Here is a 20,056-nt window from a genome sequence, read left to right on the forward strand (position 1 = left end):
GCCACGACACAGATAGATCTTACGGCGACGACGGGACAGGAAAGGGCTAGGATGGTGAAGAAGCAACCGTGGCCTTAATTAAGGAACAGCACCAGCATTTGCCTGGTGTGAACATGGCAAACCACGGAAAACCGTCTTTAGGGCTGCCGACAGAGGAGTTCGAACCCACTATATCCCACTCATGGGCTGTGGAACATCCCCATTCAGTAGGAGAAGGCAATTTCCAGCACCGGTTATGAATTAATACCTGGATGGGTGTAGTAGGAAGTCGGTTACGTGGACTAATCATCTTTTTATTAATGTTACCTTGCTCCTGTAGATACAGTACGTTACTTGAGCTTTCAGAGGACGTGTCGCTTCGACTACGCAGAACCACGTGATTTTACACGATGGTGCAGACATTTCCTCAACGGTGGACAGGACGATGTGGAACTATCAATTGGCCAGCCAGGTCTCCAGAACTTATTCCAATTGACTTTAATGTCTGGGGGAACATGAAACACAAACTATATCGAACTGAAGTACCCACTTCGGACGACTTCCGTGAACGTATTGTTTAAGCAGCAGAGGATATTCTGAACAACCCTGGTGAAATGAAATGAAATGAAATGTCGTATGGCTTTTAGTGCCGCGATATCCCAGGACGAGTTCGGCTCGCCAGGTGCAGGTCTTTCCATTTGACTCTCGTAGGAGACCTGCGCGTCGTGATGAGGATGAAATGATGAAGACAACACATACACTCAGCCCCCGTGCCATTGGAAGTTAAGGTTAAAATCCCCGACCCGGCCGGGAATCGAACCCGGGACCCTCTGAACGAAGGCCAGTACGCTGACCGTTCAGCCAACGAGTCGGACACAACCCTGGTGTCTTGGCTCGAATGCGTCGCAACTGGATTTGGAGAAGTGAAGCCTGCAGGGAAGCCCAGGGTGATCACTTTGAACAGTTGCTACGAGTTTTACTTTGGTATGTCAGATGTTACGCCATTTGTGCAACGTAATGGCTTGGGAGTACAGTACAGTATCGTTATAGTATTTTGAGTCTCGATAGGTCGATATTCTCATAAATCCGAGCAGGGAAACTTATGTACCGGTAACAAAAATTATAATCGAGAGTTTCAGTGCGCGAGTGCGGAAGACGTGCTTGTTAAAACGCTAGACATTGACCTTGAACGCATTTCGGCAGTTGCTCAATCCTACACTGCATGTTGTTTTCTTTTTTTTTTTGCTACTTGCTTTACGTCGCACCGACACAGATACGTCTTACGGCGACGATGGGACAGGAAAGGGCTAGGAGTGGGAAGGAAGCGGCCGTGGCCTTAATTAAGGTACAGCCCCACCATTTGCCTGGTGTGAAAATGGGAAACCACGGAAAACCATTTTCAGGGCTGCCGACAGTGGGGTTCGAACCTACTATCTCCCGAATACTGGATACTGTCCGCATTTAAGTGACTGAGGCTATCGAGCTCGAGTTAAAACAGAAGACACTTTGCGGTTTTAAGGGCAGATGACCTTAAAACAGCAATCATCATCATCATTAACACGTATAAAAATTCAAAAAATGCTTGTTTTATATTCATCACTACTGAAATATGAAAAAAATTCAATCAAATTAGTTATTTCATTCCCACACTCGTAGAGCCGTCAGCTATACGTGTAGCTCTTGGGCCATGGAGTAAGGAAGTAGAGTTGTGAGGACGAAATAATTCAGGTTGGACGTATGTCTTGTACATACAATAAATTGAATTGAACATGTTAGTAAATACCTGAACGCACAGAGAGATAACCGCAGCAACAACACGGACCCCAGAGTAGGCCCGCAGAACACACCACCCAGGACAGAGACCCCCCCCCAAACACCCCGTTTATTGAGTAAATGTTCGTGGTACGATGTTGACATAGTACAATGTTGACATACATACCTGGGTAAATAAACAAACAAACAGATAGAAGTAGTTGGCCTTGAACTTGCTGTGCCGAGTGAGACGAGTTCTTAGTCCAGATATGTGAACAAAACAAGCACTGAGGTCATTGACCATGCTACACTTTTAAAGGATACAGAGCAGATTAAAGGCGATCTATCACAAGGCCAAACTTAAACATGTAACAGAACGTAAGCTGTAACTCTGTCACATGAGAAACGAAACACACCCGGGCTGGGGAAACAAACACAGATCTTGCAGCACTGTCTTGAAGCACAGGACAGAAACATAGAAGTATACCGGCACACGACACAAAAGTTGAATTAAAGACGGAAAAATATTGTGTCACATGAAACTAAACTAAATAATAAAAATAATAATATAAAAATAACAATAATATTCATAACAAAACATCAAATATGAATAACAAGTATACGACTTAAAAGAGAGTAAAAAGAGGAATAAGACGAAAGTATGAACAGGTGAATAATAATAATAATAATAATAATAATAATAATAATAATAATAATAATAATAATAATAATAATATTAATCATAATAATAATAATCAAACGAGAAAAAGAGTAATAAGAAGAAGTTCAATATGAGTAGTAGCAATAATAATAATAATAAGACTGAATAATAATAATAATAATAATAATAATACGGGTAATGTTATTTGCTTTACGTCCCACTAACTACTCATACTGTTTCTGGAGGCGCTGTAATTTAGTCCCGCAGGAGTTATTTTTACGTGCCAGTAAATCTACCGACACGAGGATGACGAGCTCCTTCGAATGCCACCGGACGGACCCAAGATCGAGCCTGCTAAGTTGGAAACAAGAAACCAGTGCTTTAAACGTGTGAGCAAGTCAGACTGGCCACTTTTATTTTGCTTTATTTTACCATTACACATATGCTTTTCGTTTGCAAGCACGAAAAAATAATGTAATTTTTTACGTCCCAATAACTACTTTGGCGGGTTTTGGAGATGCCGAGGTGCTGGAATGTTGTACCGCAGGACTTTTCTTAATGCAAGTAAATCTACAGACACGAAACTGGCGTATTTCAGCACCTTCAAATACCCCCGAATTGAGCCTCCATCGAACCTGCCAAGATGGGATCAGAATACCAGCGGTCTATCGTCCGAGGTACTCAGCCCGGCATTAGAGCTTGGAATACGTTGGTCGTGCGGTTAGGGGCGCGAAATTGTGAACTTTCATTGGGAAGATACTGGGTTCGAACTCCACTGTCGACAGCCCTGAAGATGGTTCTCCGTGGTTTCCCATTTTCACATCAGGAAAATGCTGGAGCTGAACCTCATTTAGGTCACGAACGCTTCCTTCTCACTTCTACCCCTTTTCTGTCCCATCGTCGCCATAAGACCTATCTGTGTCTGTGCGACTTAAAGCCAATTTTGAAAATCATCATAATTAGGACATTATACAACTGTCGAGATCCATAGTTATAAACGATGAGAAGTATTTTCTAGCAGACATTATTGGCGAGTAGTCAATAATAATAATAATAATAATAATAATAATAATAATAATAATAATAATAATAATAATAATAATAATAATAATAATAATAATAATAATAATAATGGTATTTGCGTTACGTTTACGGTTTTCGGAGACGATGATGTGCCGGAATTTAGTCCCGCAGGGGTTCTGTTTACGTGCCACTAAATCTACCGGCACGAGTGTGACGTATTTGAGCACATTCAAAAACTACCGGACTGGGCCAAGTTCGAACCTGCGAGGTTGGAGTCAAAAGGCCAGCACCTCAACCTTCTGAGCCACACAGCCCGACAGGAGGCACGAAATGTAGGTACGTTTAATTTATTTATTTGTATAACATGTCCATTATTCGTTTGAAGTAAAACGTTGGCTGTGCTTGCCTAATTCAATTCAATCCCATGCTTGCTTTCGTTGGCGTAAAGACATAGGTTTTCAGGTCATTTCCATACTCACTAGACCACGGGGCTGACGACCACAGATATCCCAATCCCCTAAGTGACGTAACAGCAAATGAACCAGTATTAACGCTGACAATTCGATACAGCTCCAGGGTCCGAAACCGATAACTAGGGTTGTCTGACGGAAACTAAATACTAACAACAAAACCAGTCTGGCGAGAATGTAACGTAACATGGTGAACACCGGTAGCAGCCTTCAGCTGTTATCGTAGTTCAGTTGCTCGTAAACATAAAACCAGTTTGGCAAGTATATTACGTAACATCTCGTCGCATTACAAAGGTAGCGTTCAGCTGTTACAGTAGAACCAGTTTGGTACGGATGGCGCGTGACTTGCCTGTTGTCAACGGAAAGCTATTCATTCGCAGAACGAGGCATACTACCTATTCTAAAAACATCATATCACTTTGCTCTCGAAAATAACTTCCGCGGATTACTAAAAGTTTGATATATAGTGGTTCGTCACATCGTTCTCTATTGCTACAAGAAATATCTGCACGTATACACCTAACACTCTGTATATACACTGACTGACAGAGCAAATGCAACACCAAGAAGGAGTGGTTCGAAAGGGATGAAAGTTGGGGAAAAAACAGAGACGGCACGGACGAATAATTGATGTTTATTTCAAACCGATATGCAGGTTACACAATGCGCACGGCATCGACTCAGTAGGATGTAGGACCACCGCGAGCGGCGATGCACGCAGAAACACGTCGAGGTACAGAGTCAATAAGAGTGCGGATGGTGTCCTGAGGGATGGTTCTCCATTCTCTGTCAACCATTTGCCACAGTTGGTCGTCCGTACGAGGCTGGGGCAGAGTTTGCTAACGGCGTCCAATGAGATCCCACACGTGTTCGATTGGTGAGAGATCCGGAGAGTACGCTGGCCACGGAAGCATCTGTACACCTCGTAGAGCCTGTTGGGAGATGCGAGCAGTGTGTGGGCGGGCATTATCCTGCTGAAACAGAGCATTGGGCAGCCCCTGAAGGTACGGGAGTGCCACCGGCCGCAGCACATGCTGTACGTAGCGGTGGGCATTTAACGTGCCTTCAATACGCACTAGAGGTGACGTGGAATCATACGCAATAGCGCCCCAAACCATGATGCCGCGTTGTCTAGCAGTAGGGCGCTCCACAGTTACTGCCGGATTTGACCTTTCTCCACGCCGACGCCACACTCGTCTGCGGTGACTATCACTGACAGAACAGAAGCGTGACTCATCGGAGAACACGACATTCCGCCATTCCCTCATCCAAGTCGCTCTAGCCCGGCACCATGCCAGGCGTGCACGTCTATGCTGTGGAGTCAATGGTAGTCTTCTGAGCGGACGCCGGGAGTGCAGGCCTCCTTCAACCAATCGACGGGAAATTGTTCTGGTCGATATTGGAACAGCCAGGGTGTCTTGCACATGCTGAAGAATGGCGGTTGACGTGGCGTGCAGAGCTGCTACCGCTTGGCGGCGGATGCGCCGATCCTCGCGTGCTGACGTCACTCGGGCTGCGCCTGGACCCCTCGCACGTGCCACATGTCCTTGCGCCATCCATCTTCGCCACAGGCGCTGCACCGTGGACACATCCCTATGGGTATCGGCTGCGATTTGACGAAGCGACCAACCTGCCCTTCTCAGCCCGATCACCATACCCCTCGTAAAGTCGTCTGTCTGCTGAAAATGCCTCCGTTGACGGCGGCCTGGCATTCTTAGCTATACACGTGTCCTGTGGCACACGACAACACGTTCTACAATGACTGTCGGCTGAGAAATCACGGTACGAAGTGGGCCATTCGCCAACGCCGTGTCCCATTTATCGTTCGCTACATGCGCAGCACAGCGGCGCATTTCACATCATGAGCATACCTCAGTGACGTCAGTCTACCCTGCAATTGGCATAAAGTTCTGACCACTCCTTCTTGGTGTTGCATTTGCCCTGTCAGTCAGTGTATATACATAATAATTTAAAAATGACCTACCGGTGATTAAATATATACATCTTATCAATTAATTATACAGTTCAATAATTTAATACATTCTCTGATGTTCCAAACATCACACAATTTAGCAACGAAGGGATTTAATATTAACAAATTCGTTAGAAATTAAATGACGAATTAAATAAATAACAGAACGTTTAAACATGTATATTAAAGTCCGTGTCACTAGAAATGTTCTGGGCAGGTTGTCAACAGAGAATCGAGGGCTGAGGTACGGATTAGTGTTGCCGCTTTAACTTATGTAGGAGCTGCACACTCAGGCCCGTTATTTCACGGATCTGTGCTATACTAGGAATGTAGGCGGTGTCCGTTAGCGAATCTTGATTCACTCGTCTCTGTGGTCGATTCGCCATGCAATTTTGCAAGCTTTTCAGCTGGCTGGTTGGATCCTCAGGTAGCGAGTCTCTACCAATCCGTAGTGGAATGAAATCCTTAACTTCCAGCAAATGAAGTGGAGGGGATCATAAAATTTGAAGAAAAAAAAATAGGCTGCTCGTGGTCGTCATCCATCTGAACTTCTCAGGTTAGGTTAGAATGCGCGTGGCCGTCTTCCAGCTCAACTTCTCAGGTTAGGTGAGAATGCGCGTGGCCATCATCCAGCTAAACTTCTCAGGTTAGGTTAGAATCCGCGTGGCCGTCATCCAGCTGAACTTCTCAGGTTAGATTAGGCTGTGCGTCGCCGTCACCCAGCTCAACTCCTCAGGTTGGATTAGAGTGCGCCCGGACGTTACCCAACACAACTTCTCAGGTTAGGTTAGAATGCGCGTGGTCGTCATCCAACTGCATTTCTCATGTTAGATTAGGCTGTGCGCTGTCGTACCCCAGCTCATCTCCTCAGGTTAGGATAGAATGCGCGGGGTCGTCATCCAGCTGAACTTCCCAGGTTAGGTCAGAGTGCGCGTGGTCGTCACCCAGCTCAACTTCTCAGGTTAGGTTGGAATGCGCGTGGTCGTCATCCAGCTGAACTTCTCAAGTTAGATTAGGCTGTGAGTGGTCGTCACCCATCTCAACTTCTCAGGTTAGGTTAGAAAGTGTGTGGCCGTCATCTAAGTCAGGTTAGAGTGAGCGTGGCCGTCATCTAGCTCAGCTCCTCAGGTTAGGTTAGAGTGCACGTGGCTGACATCAAGCTCAGCTCCTCAGGTTAGGTTAGAGTGCACGTGGCCGTCATCTAGCTCAGCTCCTCAGGTTAGGTTAGAATGTGCGTGGCCGTCATCTAGCACAGCTCCTCAGGTTAGGTTAGAGTGCATGTGGCCGTCATCCAGCACAGCTCCTCAGGTTAGGTTAGAGTGCATGTGGCCGTCATCTAGGACAGCTCCTCAGGTTAGGTTAGAGTGAGCGTGGCCGTCGTCTAGCTCAGCTCCTCAGGTTAGGTTAGAGTGCACGTGGCCGTCATCTAGCACAGATCCTCAGGTTAGGTTAGAGTGCACGTGGCCGTCATCTAGCTCAGCTCCTCAGGTTAGGTTAGAGTGCATGTGGCCGTCATCTAACTCAGCTCCTCAGGTTAGGTTAGAGTGCGCGTGGCCGTCATCTAGCTCAGCTCTTCAGGTTAGGTTAGAGTGCGTGTGGCCATCATGTAGGTCAACTCCTCAGGTTAGGTTAGAGTGCACGTGGCCGTCATCTAACTCAGCTCTTCAGGTTAGGTTAGAGTGCGTGTGGCCATCATGTAGGTCAACTCCTCAGGTTAGGTTAGAGGGCACGTGGCCGTCATCTAGCTCTGCTCTTCAGGTTAGGTTAGAGTGCGCGTGGCCGTCATCTAGCTCAGCTCCTCAGGTTAGGTTAGAGTGCGTGTGGCCGTCATCCAGCACAGCTCCTCAGGTTAGGTTAGAGTGCATGTGGCCGTCATCTAGCACAGCTCCTCAGGTTAGGTTAGAGTGCGTGTGACCGTCATCTAGCTCAGCTCCTCAGGTTAGGTTAGAGTGCACGTGGCTGTCATCTAGCTCAGCTCCTCAGGTTAGGTTAGAGTGCGTGTGGCCATTATGTAGATCAACTCCTCAGGTTAGGTTAGAGTGCACGTGGCTGTCATCTAGCTCAGCTCCTCAGGTTAGGTTAGAGTGCGTGTGGCCATCATGTAGGTCAACTCCTCAGGTTAGGTTAGAGGGCACGTGGCCGTCATCTAGCTCTGCTCTTCAGGTTAGGTTAGAGTGCGCGTGGCCGTCATCTAGCTCAGCTCCTCAGGTTAGGTTAGAGTGCGTGTGGCCGTCATCCAGCACAGCTCCTCAGGTTAGGTTAGAGTGCATGTGGCCGTCATCTAGCTCAGCTCCTCGGGTTAGGTTAGAGTGCGCGTGGCCGTCATCTAGCACAGCTCCTCAGGTTAGGTTAGAGTGCGTGTGACCGTCATCTAGCTCAGCTCCTCAGGTTAGGTTAGAGTGCACGTGGCTGTCATCTAGCTCAGCTCCTCAGGTTAGGTTAGAGTGCGTGTGGCCATTATGTAGATCAACTCCTCAGGTTAGGTTAGAGTGCACGTGGCTGTCATCTAGCTCAGCTCCTCAGGTTAGGTTAGAGTGCGTGTGGCCATCATGTAGGTCAACTCCTCAGGTTAGGTTAGAGGGCACGTGGCCGTCATCTAGCTCTGCTCTTCAGGTTAGGTTAGAGTGCGCGTGGCCGTCATCTAGCTCAGCTCCTCAGGTTAGGTTAGAGTGCGTGTGGCCGTCAACCAGCACAGCTCCTCAGGTTAGGTTAGAGTGCATGTGGCCGTCATCTAGCTCAGCTCCTCGGGTTAGGTTAGAGTGCGTGTGGCCGTCATCTAGCACAGCTCCTCAGGTTAGGTTAGAGTGCATGTGGCCGTCATCTAGCACAGCTCCTCAGGTTAGGTTAGAATGTGCGTGGCCGTCATCTACCACAGCTCCTCAGGTTAGGTTAGAGTGCATGTGGCCGTCATCTAGCACAGCTCCTCAGGTTAGGTTAGAGTGCGTGTGACCGTCATCTAGCTCAGCTCCTCAGGTTAGGTTAGAGTGCACGTGGCTGTCATCTAGCTCAGCTCCTCAGGTTAGGTTAGAGTGCGTGTGGCCATTATGTAGATCAACTCCTCAGGTTAGGTTAGAGTGCACGTGGCTGTCATCTAGCTCAGCTCCTCAGGTTAGGTTAGAGTGCGTGTGGCCATCATGTAGGTCAACTCCTCAGGTTAGGTTAGAGTGCACGTGGCCGTCATCTAGCTCAGCTCCTCAGGTTAGGTTAGACTGCACGTGGCCTTCATCTAGCTCTGCTCTTCAGGTTAGGTTAGAATGTGCGTGGCCGTCATGTAGGGCAGGTTAGATTGAGCGTGGCCGTCGTCTAGGTCAGGTTAGAGTGAGCGTGGCCGGTATCTAGGTCAGGTTAGAGTGCGCGTGGCCGTCATCTAGCTCAGCACCTCAGGTAAGGTTAGAGTGCCCGTGGCCGTCATCTAGCTCAGCTCTTCAGGTTAGGTTAGAGTGCGCGATGCCGTCATGAAGCTCAGCTCTTCAGGTTAGGTTAGAGTGCACGTGGCCGTCATCTAGCTCAGCACCTCAGGTTAGGTTAGAGTGCGCGTGGCCGTCATCAAGCTCAGCTCTTCAGGTTAGGTTAGAGTGCACTTGGCCGTCATCTAGCTCAGCTCCTCAGGTTAGGTTAGAGTGCGCGTGGCCGTCATCTAGCTCAGTTTTCCATTTTAGGTTAGAGTGCACGTGGCCGTCATCTAGCTCAGCTCCTCAGGTTAGGTTAGAGTGCGCGTGGCCGTCATCTAGCTCAGCTCCTCAGGTTAGGTTAGAGTGCACGTGGCCGTCATCTAGCTCATTTCTTCAGGTTAGGTTAGAGTGCACGTGGCCGTCATCTAGGGCAGGTTAGATTGAGCGTTGCCGTCGTCTAGCTCAGCTCTTCAGGTTAGGTTAGAGTGCACGTGGCGTCATCTAGCTCAGCTCTTCAGGTTAGCTTAGAGTGCGCGTGGCCGTCATCTACCTCAGCTCCTCAGGTTAGGTTAGAGTGCGTGTGGCCATTATGTAGATCAACTCCTCAGGTTAGGTTAGAGTGCACGTGGCTGTCATCTAGCTCAGCTCCTCAGGTTAGGTTAGAGTGCGTGTGGCCATCATGTAGGTCAACTCCTCATTTTAGGTTAGAGTGCACGTGGCCGTCATCTAGCTCAGCTCCTCAGGTTAGGTTAGACTGCACGTGGCCTTCATCTAGCTCTGCTCTTCAGGTTAGGTTAGAATGTGCGTGGCCGTCATCTAGGGCAGGTTAGATTGAGCGTGGCCGTCGTCTAGGTCAGGTTAGAGTGAGCGTGGCCGGTATCTAGGTCAGGTTAGAGTGCGCGTGGCCGTCATCTAGCTCAGCACCTCAGGTTAGTTTAGAGTGCGCCTGGCCGTCATCTAGGTCGGGTTAGAGTGCGCGTGGCTATCATCTAGCTCAGCACCTCAGGTTAGGTTAGAGTGCGCTTGGCCGTCATCTCGGTCAACTCTTCAGACTCGTGTAGGCTGCGCATGGCCGTCATTGAGGTTGATGCCCCACCTCTGAGGAGTGACAAATTAGGAAGCCGCCGAACTGTCACAAATAGCCCACTGTAATTAATGCTGTGATGTGTTTGTGATAGTGACAATTCCATTGTTACACCCTTTTCCTAGATTATGATCAATGGTAAGAATATTAATATTACAATGTGTGATGACATACATTTTTCAGGTTAGAACCTTACGAAGGAGTATGATATCGGTGCTTTTCTGGTTGCTGTTAGCAAGTGTGATATCCTGCGCTGCAGTTTCTTGTCCTGAGAATTGCTTTTGCTCTCCTACGGACATCGATTGCTCTTCAATAAATTTGGCTCACTTACCATCTTCACTCCCTTCCTCGGAAAGCGTATTTGTGTTGTCAGTTGCTGGAAACAGAATCAAGAACCTCCCACAGGTAAAACAATTTTGTATTAGTTCAGTTGAAGTCTTACTTATAAAATAACTTACTGGCTCATGTAGTTTATTCCTTACAAGGAATATGTAACTCATGAATTCTATTTCAAGTCTTAGAATTTCAGTGTATTTTTTTTGCACGGCTTCATCGACAGTAGCTAAATAATTTTAACATTCACATTTAAAAAATACGTTCTATCAACAAATGTTGACTTTAACTACTTGTTAAATTACGTGATATGGGGTGGATATCGTCAAGAATTGGCCCATTAAATCAACAATGATCATCATCCCTATCATCCTGAACTGTGTGTTAATTTATTGTCCTCATGCCCTGAGTTTAATGTCTAATTAATGACAGATCGAAAATGGCTTCCGTTAATCTGTTAATGCTTTTGCTATGGAATTGCTTTATTCATACACTGGTGGAAAATGAATTACAAAAATCAAGAAGACAATAGTTCATTAGTTCGTTAGTTTAGATGGCTGCAATTTAGGCTAATTGTCTATCTAGCATATTTATTTGAATAACATTTCCAGGTCACAGGTTCAAGTATGCGCGAAACATCATCTGATATGTAGTTACATTAATAAACGCTGTAGTCGCCACGATTTTGAATGCAAATATGCAGACGTGCATGCATGGTTCCATACAGGAGCCGAATGTCATTTTGTGGGATGGAATTCCACGAGTGTTGCACTAGGTCAGTCATATCAGGAGCGGTTAATGCTGGTATTGGACTCTGGTGCACACTCAAGCTCGAGTGACTGCTCTAGATGCCGTACGATCCACCACAGGTATGCGGCAAATACGGTGGTCATCCCTTTCCGTAGTGGCCCATGTGCGGCCGGACCCCGGTCACTTGAGACAGTTCCTCCCCGTGACCCTTGTTACCGACACCGATGCACTATGGATACGTGCTTGCGAAGTCTTTCAGCATTACGGCGGAAAGAACATCCACCTTCTCGTAGCCCTATTACAAGGCCTGGTTCTGACTTAGAACGCTGCTTATACTGCCTTCTTCGTCTTATTAAAGGCATATTTGACTCGCACCTACCTCATATCAACATTGGACGATGACTATTGCCCACGAAGTGTACAGCGCGCATATAAGGAAAACTTGTTTGCAAGCTCATAGTTACTCTACTATCACCACTCTTCGTCGATTAGGGCGCAAATTTGAATAGGCATCAACTTTCAGATGTGCAAACACGGCTTCCGAATAATTTTCTTCTAGCACAACTTCTTCTTGGTGTTGGGATTTCATTTTCCGCCAGTGTATCTAATGAACAACTACCTTAACCGTGTAAGTAGTTTGCTAACTTATAATTTTGGAAAGCCGACGGATGTAGAATTTCTACAAACATATGCAATATCAAAAACACTCGCTTGTGAGGTAATTTACGAAATTCGTTTGAGGTTACACCAACCCGTGAATAATTATAAATACTATATTACTGTTGAATTCTCTCTTGTATCAAGGACAAAACACTTTCGTCCACTTTCGACGTGCACTGGTCACCACCAGTTTTGTAGCTTTATTAACATTCTTCACTTTTAGCTTTCCTTACCGATCTTTCAGTATTAATATAGAATTGATAAAATTTCTTCCCCACCGAGCTCGATAGTCTAGTCTCAGTCGCTTAAATGCGGCCAGTATCCAGTATTCGGGAGATATTAGGTTCGAACCCCACTGTCGGCAGCCCTGAAAATGGTTTTCCGTGGTTTCTCATTTTCACACCAGGCAAATGCTGGGGCTGTACCTTAATTAAAGCCACGGCCGCTTACTTCCAACTCCTAGCCATTTCCTGTCCCATCGTCGCCATAAGACCTATCTGTGTCGGTGCGACGTAAAGCAACTAGCAAAAAAAAAAAATCTTCTTAGATCTGGAAGTCACACCAGCATTACAATTAAATTCCTAACGGACTTTTTCCCATGCTTCATCCTTTCCTTTGAATGTTTAATATTTGTATTCGTATTGGTATTATTTACCGTATAATCACAGATACACAAATCCATTAACAAATGAAAGCTATGGGTCCAGAAACCAGTTCAGTAAATTAGTGTTCATTAGAACGTGATTTTCCAGTACGATAGTGAGCAATTCTCCCAGTTACTTCTAAACACTATAAAGGTTTTTGTTTACTTATGCCATTTTAAAGTGTAAATTTTAAACTAATTTGTTCTTTGTGTTCTATACAGAAAGCCTTCGTATCCTTAAAGTTGTTGTCATTGGAAGTACTGGAGTTACAAAGCAATCATCTTGAGACCTTGTCTACGGGAGCATTCGAAGGCTTGCCCGATCTGAAGACGTTACGGCTTTCACACAATCGGCTGCACGTCCTATCAAACGGCACGTTTGACCATCTAAACGAGCTTCGACTGCTGCACCTACGCTACAATGATCTTCAAATAATCCACGATGACGCATTTCGTTCACTGCACAAGCTCCAAATTCTGGATTTGTCTTACAATAAGCTTACGACTTTGAGCGTTACTGCATTCCTTCATCTCCGCAGTGTGTCTCAGCTTAAGGTAAGAATTCACATTTGAACTTTCTGTCTAACTGAAACAATTTACATTTAAAATACTGTAATTTGTGACGAAGATCTCATGTTAGTATATTTGAAATTCCTTTACGTAAAACAATTGCAACGAATTTGTTGACGTTAATGACAGGTCTTGCTAGATAGTAAGAAGAGTTCGTCTACTCATGCTCGTCAATAGGGATGTACTGAAACACTACCGACAGATGTTTTACAAGTTGCTTTACGTCGCACCGACACAGATAGGTCTTATGGCGACAATGCGGCATGAAGGGACTAGGAGTGGGAAAGAAGCGGCCGTGGCCATAATTAAGGTGTGAAATTGGGAAACCGCGGAAAACCATCTTCAGGTTTGCCGACAGTGGAGTTCGAACCCACTCTTCTTTTTCTTCTTCTACCGCTTTTCCCACACCTTTGGGAACTGTGTCGCACATGTTAATTTGGCCCTGTTGTATGGTCAGATGCCCTTCCTGACGCCACTCTTATATGAAAGGATGGAATTACTATTGCGTGTTCCTCTTGTGGTTGGTAGTGTAGTGTGTTGTTTGAATATGAAGAGGAAAGTGTTTGAACAAACACAAACACCCAGCCCCCGAGCCAGAATAATTAATCCAACAAGATTAAAATCCCTAACTCGGCCGGGAATCGAACTCGGGACCCTCTGAACCGATGGTATCAACGTTGACCATTCAGCCAATGAGTGGAGTTCGAACCCACTGTCTCCTGAATATTGGATACTGACCGCACATAAGCGACTGCATCCGTCGAGATCAACGTCTCAAGTGTAATAGACAGTTCGCTTTTTGTTCCGCTGAGTTTTTTTAATGGGAGTTGCTCCGTTGACAGAAGAAGTTGTGCACAGTTTAACTTTTTATAAAATGGAATGCCAGACTATTGGTGCATTCCGATGTTCGAAAGACAAGGTCAACCGTACTCATATCACCAGTTTCCTAAGGAAGAGCATTTAAAGAAACAGAGGTTGCATGCAATTCACAGGAAGAGTGTGACCCGCAAACTCATATTCTGTTCGAACCTCCCCAGTCCTACAAGAACTATGCCATTGGATTGAGCTAAACACATCACAGACTAAATTAAACTATCGGCGAATAGCCTGTACCCCGAAGAACAGAGTGACTTATAATTTGAAATTTGAGCATAATCAGTTTCTGACTTTCTATAAACAAAATAGTTCTTCTATTCCAAAAATGAAATGTTTTCCTCTGTCTTATGAGCTGAAACAAAGTTTTGAAGCTCATAAATTGCTGAAGGGAAATAGCATTCAGCCTGTCTGCTACCAGCAGCCATCGTCACTGCAGTCGAACCAATGTCGAGATTCGAACTTAAAAGTAATAATAAGATATTTTGGACGTATTTTCAAAGGTCCATTTGCAGTTAGAGAAATTGATGTTTAACAAAGTAGCTAAAAAGAGGTGCTGTACTTTATACTTACCGCCGAAATGAGTGGCTCAGACAATAGAGGCGCTGGCCTTCTGACCTCAACTTGGCAGGTTCGATCCTGGCTCAGTCCGGTGATGATTGAAGGTGCTAAATAAGTCAGCCTCGTGTCGGTAGATTTACTGACACGTAAAGGAACTCCTACGGACAAAATTCCGTCACCTCGGCATCTCCGGAGATCGCAACAGAAGTTGGTGGGGTGTGAAGTCAATAACAACATTGTTATTATTTTGATGTTGATTATTATTATTATTAGTCTATTATTATTATTATTATTATTATTATTATTATTATTATTATTATTATTATTATTATTATTATTTTATTATTTTATTTATACTTTCTATTAACCCGTTCTCCTTTATGCATATTTTCCCTTCCCCCATTTCCAGTTCCACTTTAAATCAGCAGTTGTACCGCACCTATATAATTTTCCATCTATCGCACAGCAACAGCGGAAGATGACAACTCTACTGTCTTTCGATAGAAATAAAAGTGTTGTTCCGAAAATTTGAAGTTCTGAAATTCTCTATAACAGACAATTTTAGCGTAACAAATCCCTATTGTAAATGGCGCAGTTTACACTTAAATTAGTCGGCCTCCGCACCTCTACCGTAATCTGTGGAATATGAAATATGTTACTTGAGTGTTACTCGTGGTAATAATAATGTTCTCTCACTATTTTTAAAAATTATTTTGCACGAGTAGTGAACAGAGGACGACAAGTTAACCTTGACGAGGGGAAAGCTTTAAAGTTCAGCAGTATTTATCACTCAATGTTCATGATCTCCTCGTTGTGAGATCACTGTACCATCGGAAGTCCATACCTACTTTTCATCAAAGATCGAAATTACTTGCTTCAAAATGTGATGTCTGGTGGAGGTAAGATCCTACCTACTCTTCAACTGTCAAAAAGCTGCTGATCTGTCTGGTAAGAGACAAACTTACCTACAATAATACTGTAGCCGTTGGATTCCCAGCCCTAGAGTCTCCAACCGTATGCGAGCGGTCAATATATTCTATGTTAACGGGAAGTTCAATTTCTAAGCCTCGATGAGCATTAAGTAATTCGTATTCTCACAACTTTCTTCCGTCAAACTGAAACCTGAATGTCATTTTTTCTCTGATATTACTCAACTTCGTCCATTTTATAGCCTAATTCATTAATGACTTTGGCTCGAGAATATTTCACGAGCTACTAATTAATTTCCTAAATCACGGATAATTTAAGTGTAGAATCTATAATGTCGTTTACTTCTTTGCGTTCTTTCAACACAAGAACCGTCGTAAAGACATTTATTTTGTAACAGGTTCCACACTGGATCTTGTACGAAGGTCACAATGCTTTCCTCTGTTAAATTAGTATTACCTATGGTGTAGGAATGCCTTTGCTGGCGGGACCTAGTGTTTACAGTGCACTATGTCTTCTGGTATAGGCTAGAGCAATTTTGTTACTTTCATAGATCTGTCTCTGTCTTATCCTTGGCTTTGACAATATGAAAGTGACTGAGGTATGAGCGATGCCAATAATACCAATCTTTATGCAGCCAGTCCCAGCTATGAATGGTGTGAAAATGTTGCTCATAGGGTCGGTTGGTGTATGCATTTCAGTGGAATTGGCAGACTGATATGTAATAGCAACTCTGGGTCGGTGAGGGAAGCAACGGAAAACTACCTCACTCCTCATTTCCCTAGTACGCCTCTTCAGTGATGCCTAGGCCATCTATGGCAGCTGATGGCAGAACTGTTGAGCAGCATCGCTGACGGACTGAACATACACACGGTGTAGGAAGGCGCTGTTTTCTGCATGTTATTGTTGCTGCCGGTAGGTGGTGGGAGAAAGTGTTGCTCACTACCACGCGACGATTGTGAAGCACTGGTAGTGCAAAACGGATGAGAGGGCGCAATGTTCAGCGAGGTGCTAGTTGTTTCTAACAATTTATTGACGTCGCATCGATATAGTTAGGTCTTCGGAAGCGACCGTGGCCATAATTAAGGTGCAGCCCCAGCATTAACCTTGTGTGAAAATGGAAAACCATGGTAAACCATGTTCAGAGCCGCCGACAGTGAGGTTCGAACCCACTGTCTCCCCTCCCACCCGCCATGCAAACTGATAGCTTTCTGAACCAAACCGCGCAACGTGGTGAATCAAATCTCCCTGAGAGAAGCCTCTTGCAACCAGCAGAATGGTGGAGGATTTGATGTGTTTGTGAATCCTGTCTACAGAGTACAGACAGCTGACGAGCCTGACGTGGGAGTCATAGCTGCACACTGACCCTCAACAGCTGCAGATCACGTCACATTTTTCCTGTTTCCCTTGCATACAGACATACCTGACATCGAAATTTCTTAAGGATTTTAAACAAATCTAAAACTAAACTTCTACAGCGAGTTACAACTCCCTAAGACTTTCATAGGTCACTTTCACTTTAGTTCTTTTTCTTTTTACAAGTTGCTTTATGTCTCTTTTTTTGCGAGTTGCTTTACGTCGCACCGACACAGTTATATCTTATGGCGACGATGGAACAGGAGAGGCATAGGAATGGTAAGGAAGCAGCTGTGGCCTTAATCAAGATACAGCCCCAGCATTTGCCTGGGGTGAAAATGGGAAACCACGGAAAACCATTTTCAGGGCTGCCGACAGTGGGGTTCGAACCCGCTATCTCCCGGATGCGAATTTACAGCTGCGCGCTCCTAACCGCATGGCCAACTCGCCCGGTACTTTCCGTCTCACCTACACAGTTTGGTCTAATGGTGACGATGGAACAGGAAAGGGCTAGGAATGGCAAGGAAGCAGCCGTGACCTTAATTATGGTACAGCCCCAGCATTTACGTGCTGTGAAAATGGGTAACCACGGAAAACCATCTTCAGGGCTGCCGACAGTGGGGTTCGAACCCACTATCTCCCGAATACTGGATACTGGCCGCGCGTAAGTGACTGCAGCTATCGAGCTCGGTACTTTCAGTTTCACTTTAGTAAATCAGTACTTGCACTAAGGACCATTCTAACGACACCATACACACTCATAATGAAACCTTTCTGGATTGGTGTAATGCCACTATGGCGCATGTGCTGCTAGATGAGATCAAAATGCAGGTGCGGTGCTAGGATTGGTCGCTAGCTTGGCATCAAGATCAGTACGAAATGGAGTCATGTGTTATGACAGCTACCATTTGATAACACATTTCATTTTTTAGTTCAGTGTGGGTTAAAACTAATGCTAAGGGGTTGGACGGTCCTCCGATGTGGGCGAGACCTAAGGCATCTGATAGGTGTAGCCTTCGAGTTGACAGTCGTCTGTGAGGTCACTCGCCCAGCACAATGTTTTGTCTGATCCATCTATTTCATGTCTGTGCCTATTCTTGCTCCAACAATGTAGTACCTCCCATTTATTACTGACACTAGAGGGCTTGATGGTGCAATGTGATATTTTTATTTGAGCTGCCTTACTTGTTATATAACATTTCGAGATTGATACAATATTTGAGATAAAAATTGAATGTACAGTTAAATGTTATTAACGTTATGTTGCAGGTTGTAGAAAATTCATTAGTATGTGACTGCGAGTTCCGTAACTGGATGCTATGGGTTGAGGGTCGAAGAATGAACACCGGAGCGATCTGTTTTCCCGATTCTTCACACGATACTATCGACTGGGACAAGTGTGATGCTCCGAAACCCAGCGTTGAAGTCCTTAGCCTGCCGACCTTGCAAGGATTCCTTGAGTTCATGACAGTCTTCATAATTTCATATGTTCTCTTGTCAGCACTTAGCAATATCAACAGAAACCGGTAGCTCCTAGAGGCTGTGCAGTTGTTGGAAAATGGTGGTACAGTAAACTTAAAACTGAAATAGGCCTACAATTTTTAACGGTTATTACTAAGTAAATTATGGTTACATACGCTTAGCTGCTGCCTTTGCTGGCAGATATGGTTTTCACAGTACACCAGTGTCTTATAGTATAAAACAAATTTGTTTTTCTTTGACTTTTCTCAGTCTCATCCTTGCCTTTGATAATATGAAGGTGACTGATGTATGAACAATACTACTAATACCAATCCTTATGCAGCCAGTCCCTATTATGAGTGTAGTGAAAGAGGAACACATAGGGTCGGCTGGTGCATGCATTTCACTGGGCATTCATGTGCAACAGTACGTTCCGGCCTGGTAAGGAAAGCAGCGGGACTAACTTTCTTTCCCTAGAACGTTTGTTCAGTGACGCCCAGACCACCTATGACAGCTGTTGATGGAGCTGTTGAGGATCCAACCAGTCTTCATAGTCTTCGGTATGAGAAGTCAACATACATACATACATACATACATACATACATACATACATACATACATACATACATACATACATACATACATACATACATACATACATACATACATACATACATACATACATACATACATACATACATACATACATACATACATACATACATACATACATACATACATACATACATACATACATACATACATACATACATACATACATACATACATACATACATACATACATACATACATACATACATACATACACACACACACACACACACACACACACACACACACACACACACACACACACACACATACATACATACATACATACATACATACATACATACATACATACATACATACATACATACATACATACATACATACATACATACATACATACATACATACATACATACATACATACATACATACATACATACATACATACATACATACATACATACATACATACATACATACATACATACATACATACATACATACATACATACATACATACATACATACATACATACATACATACATACATACATACATACATACATACATACATACATACATACATACATACATACATACATACATACATACATACATACATACATACATACATACATACATACTGTGACCGTATGCTAGCAGACCGTCAATGTTTCTGATGGATCTGTTATAATAATGGGAGGAGAAATTTAAAGGGGAAAAAATTCAAACCTTGAAATAAACATTAAAAATTAACAAGATGTGGATTAATCAGATCGTTATTAAGAGTTAAACATTGTTGAAAGGAACAACAACATTAAAACATAACCTGAACTCAGGCCGCTTTGAATCAAATTGAATTCTATGTCAAAATAATTATTTTCCTAGTGAGTGGACTCTTCAGCATGTAATCAATTAAGAAGCTAGATCATCTGAAATTCAAATACTCATTTACTGTCATAAAATATAATTATTTGATACCGATTTCCAATCCTAAGAATAAATGATACAATGAT

The 20,056-nt window shown here is 44.2% G+C and overlaps 1 protein-coding gene across 1 annotated transcript in view; it reads left to right on the forward strand.

Annotated features, from left to right (window-relative positions):
* LOC136862766 (leucine-rich repeat-containing protein 38) overlaps nucleotides 1-18,939 on the forward strand; it is a 40,787-nt gene extending 21,848 nt beyond the window's left edge. The window contains exons 2-4 of the mRNA XM_067139001.2: nucleotides 10,517-10,738; nucleotides 12,942-13,274; nucleotides 18,276-18,939. Of these exons, the coding sequence (XP_066995102.2) occupies nucleotides 10,538-10,738; nucleotides 12,942-13,274; nucleotides 18,276-18,536 (795 nt within the window). The 5' untranslated portion in view covers nucleotides 10,517-10,537 and the 3' untranslated portion in view covers nucleotides 18,537-18,939. The remainder of the gene's footprint in view (nucleotides 1-10,516; nucleotides 10,739-12,941; nucleotides 13,275-18,275) is intronic.
* The last annotated feature ends 1,117 nt before the right edge of the window (nucleotides 18,940-20,056 follow it).

Source organism: Anabrus simplex, chromosome 2, assembly GCF_040414725.1.
Source record: "Anabrus simplex isolate iqAnaSimp1 chromosome 2, ASM4041472v1, whole genome shotgun sequence".
Lineage (NCBI taxonomy): Eukaryota > Metazoa > Arthropoda > Insecta > Orthoptera > Tettigoniidae > Anabrus > Anabrus simplex.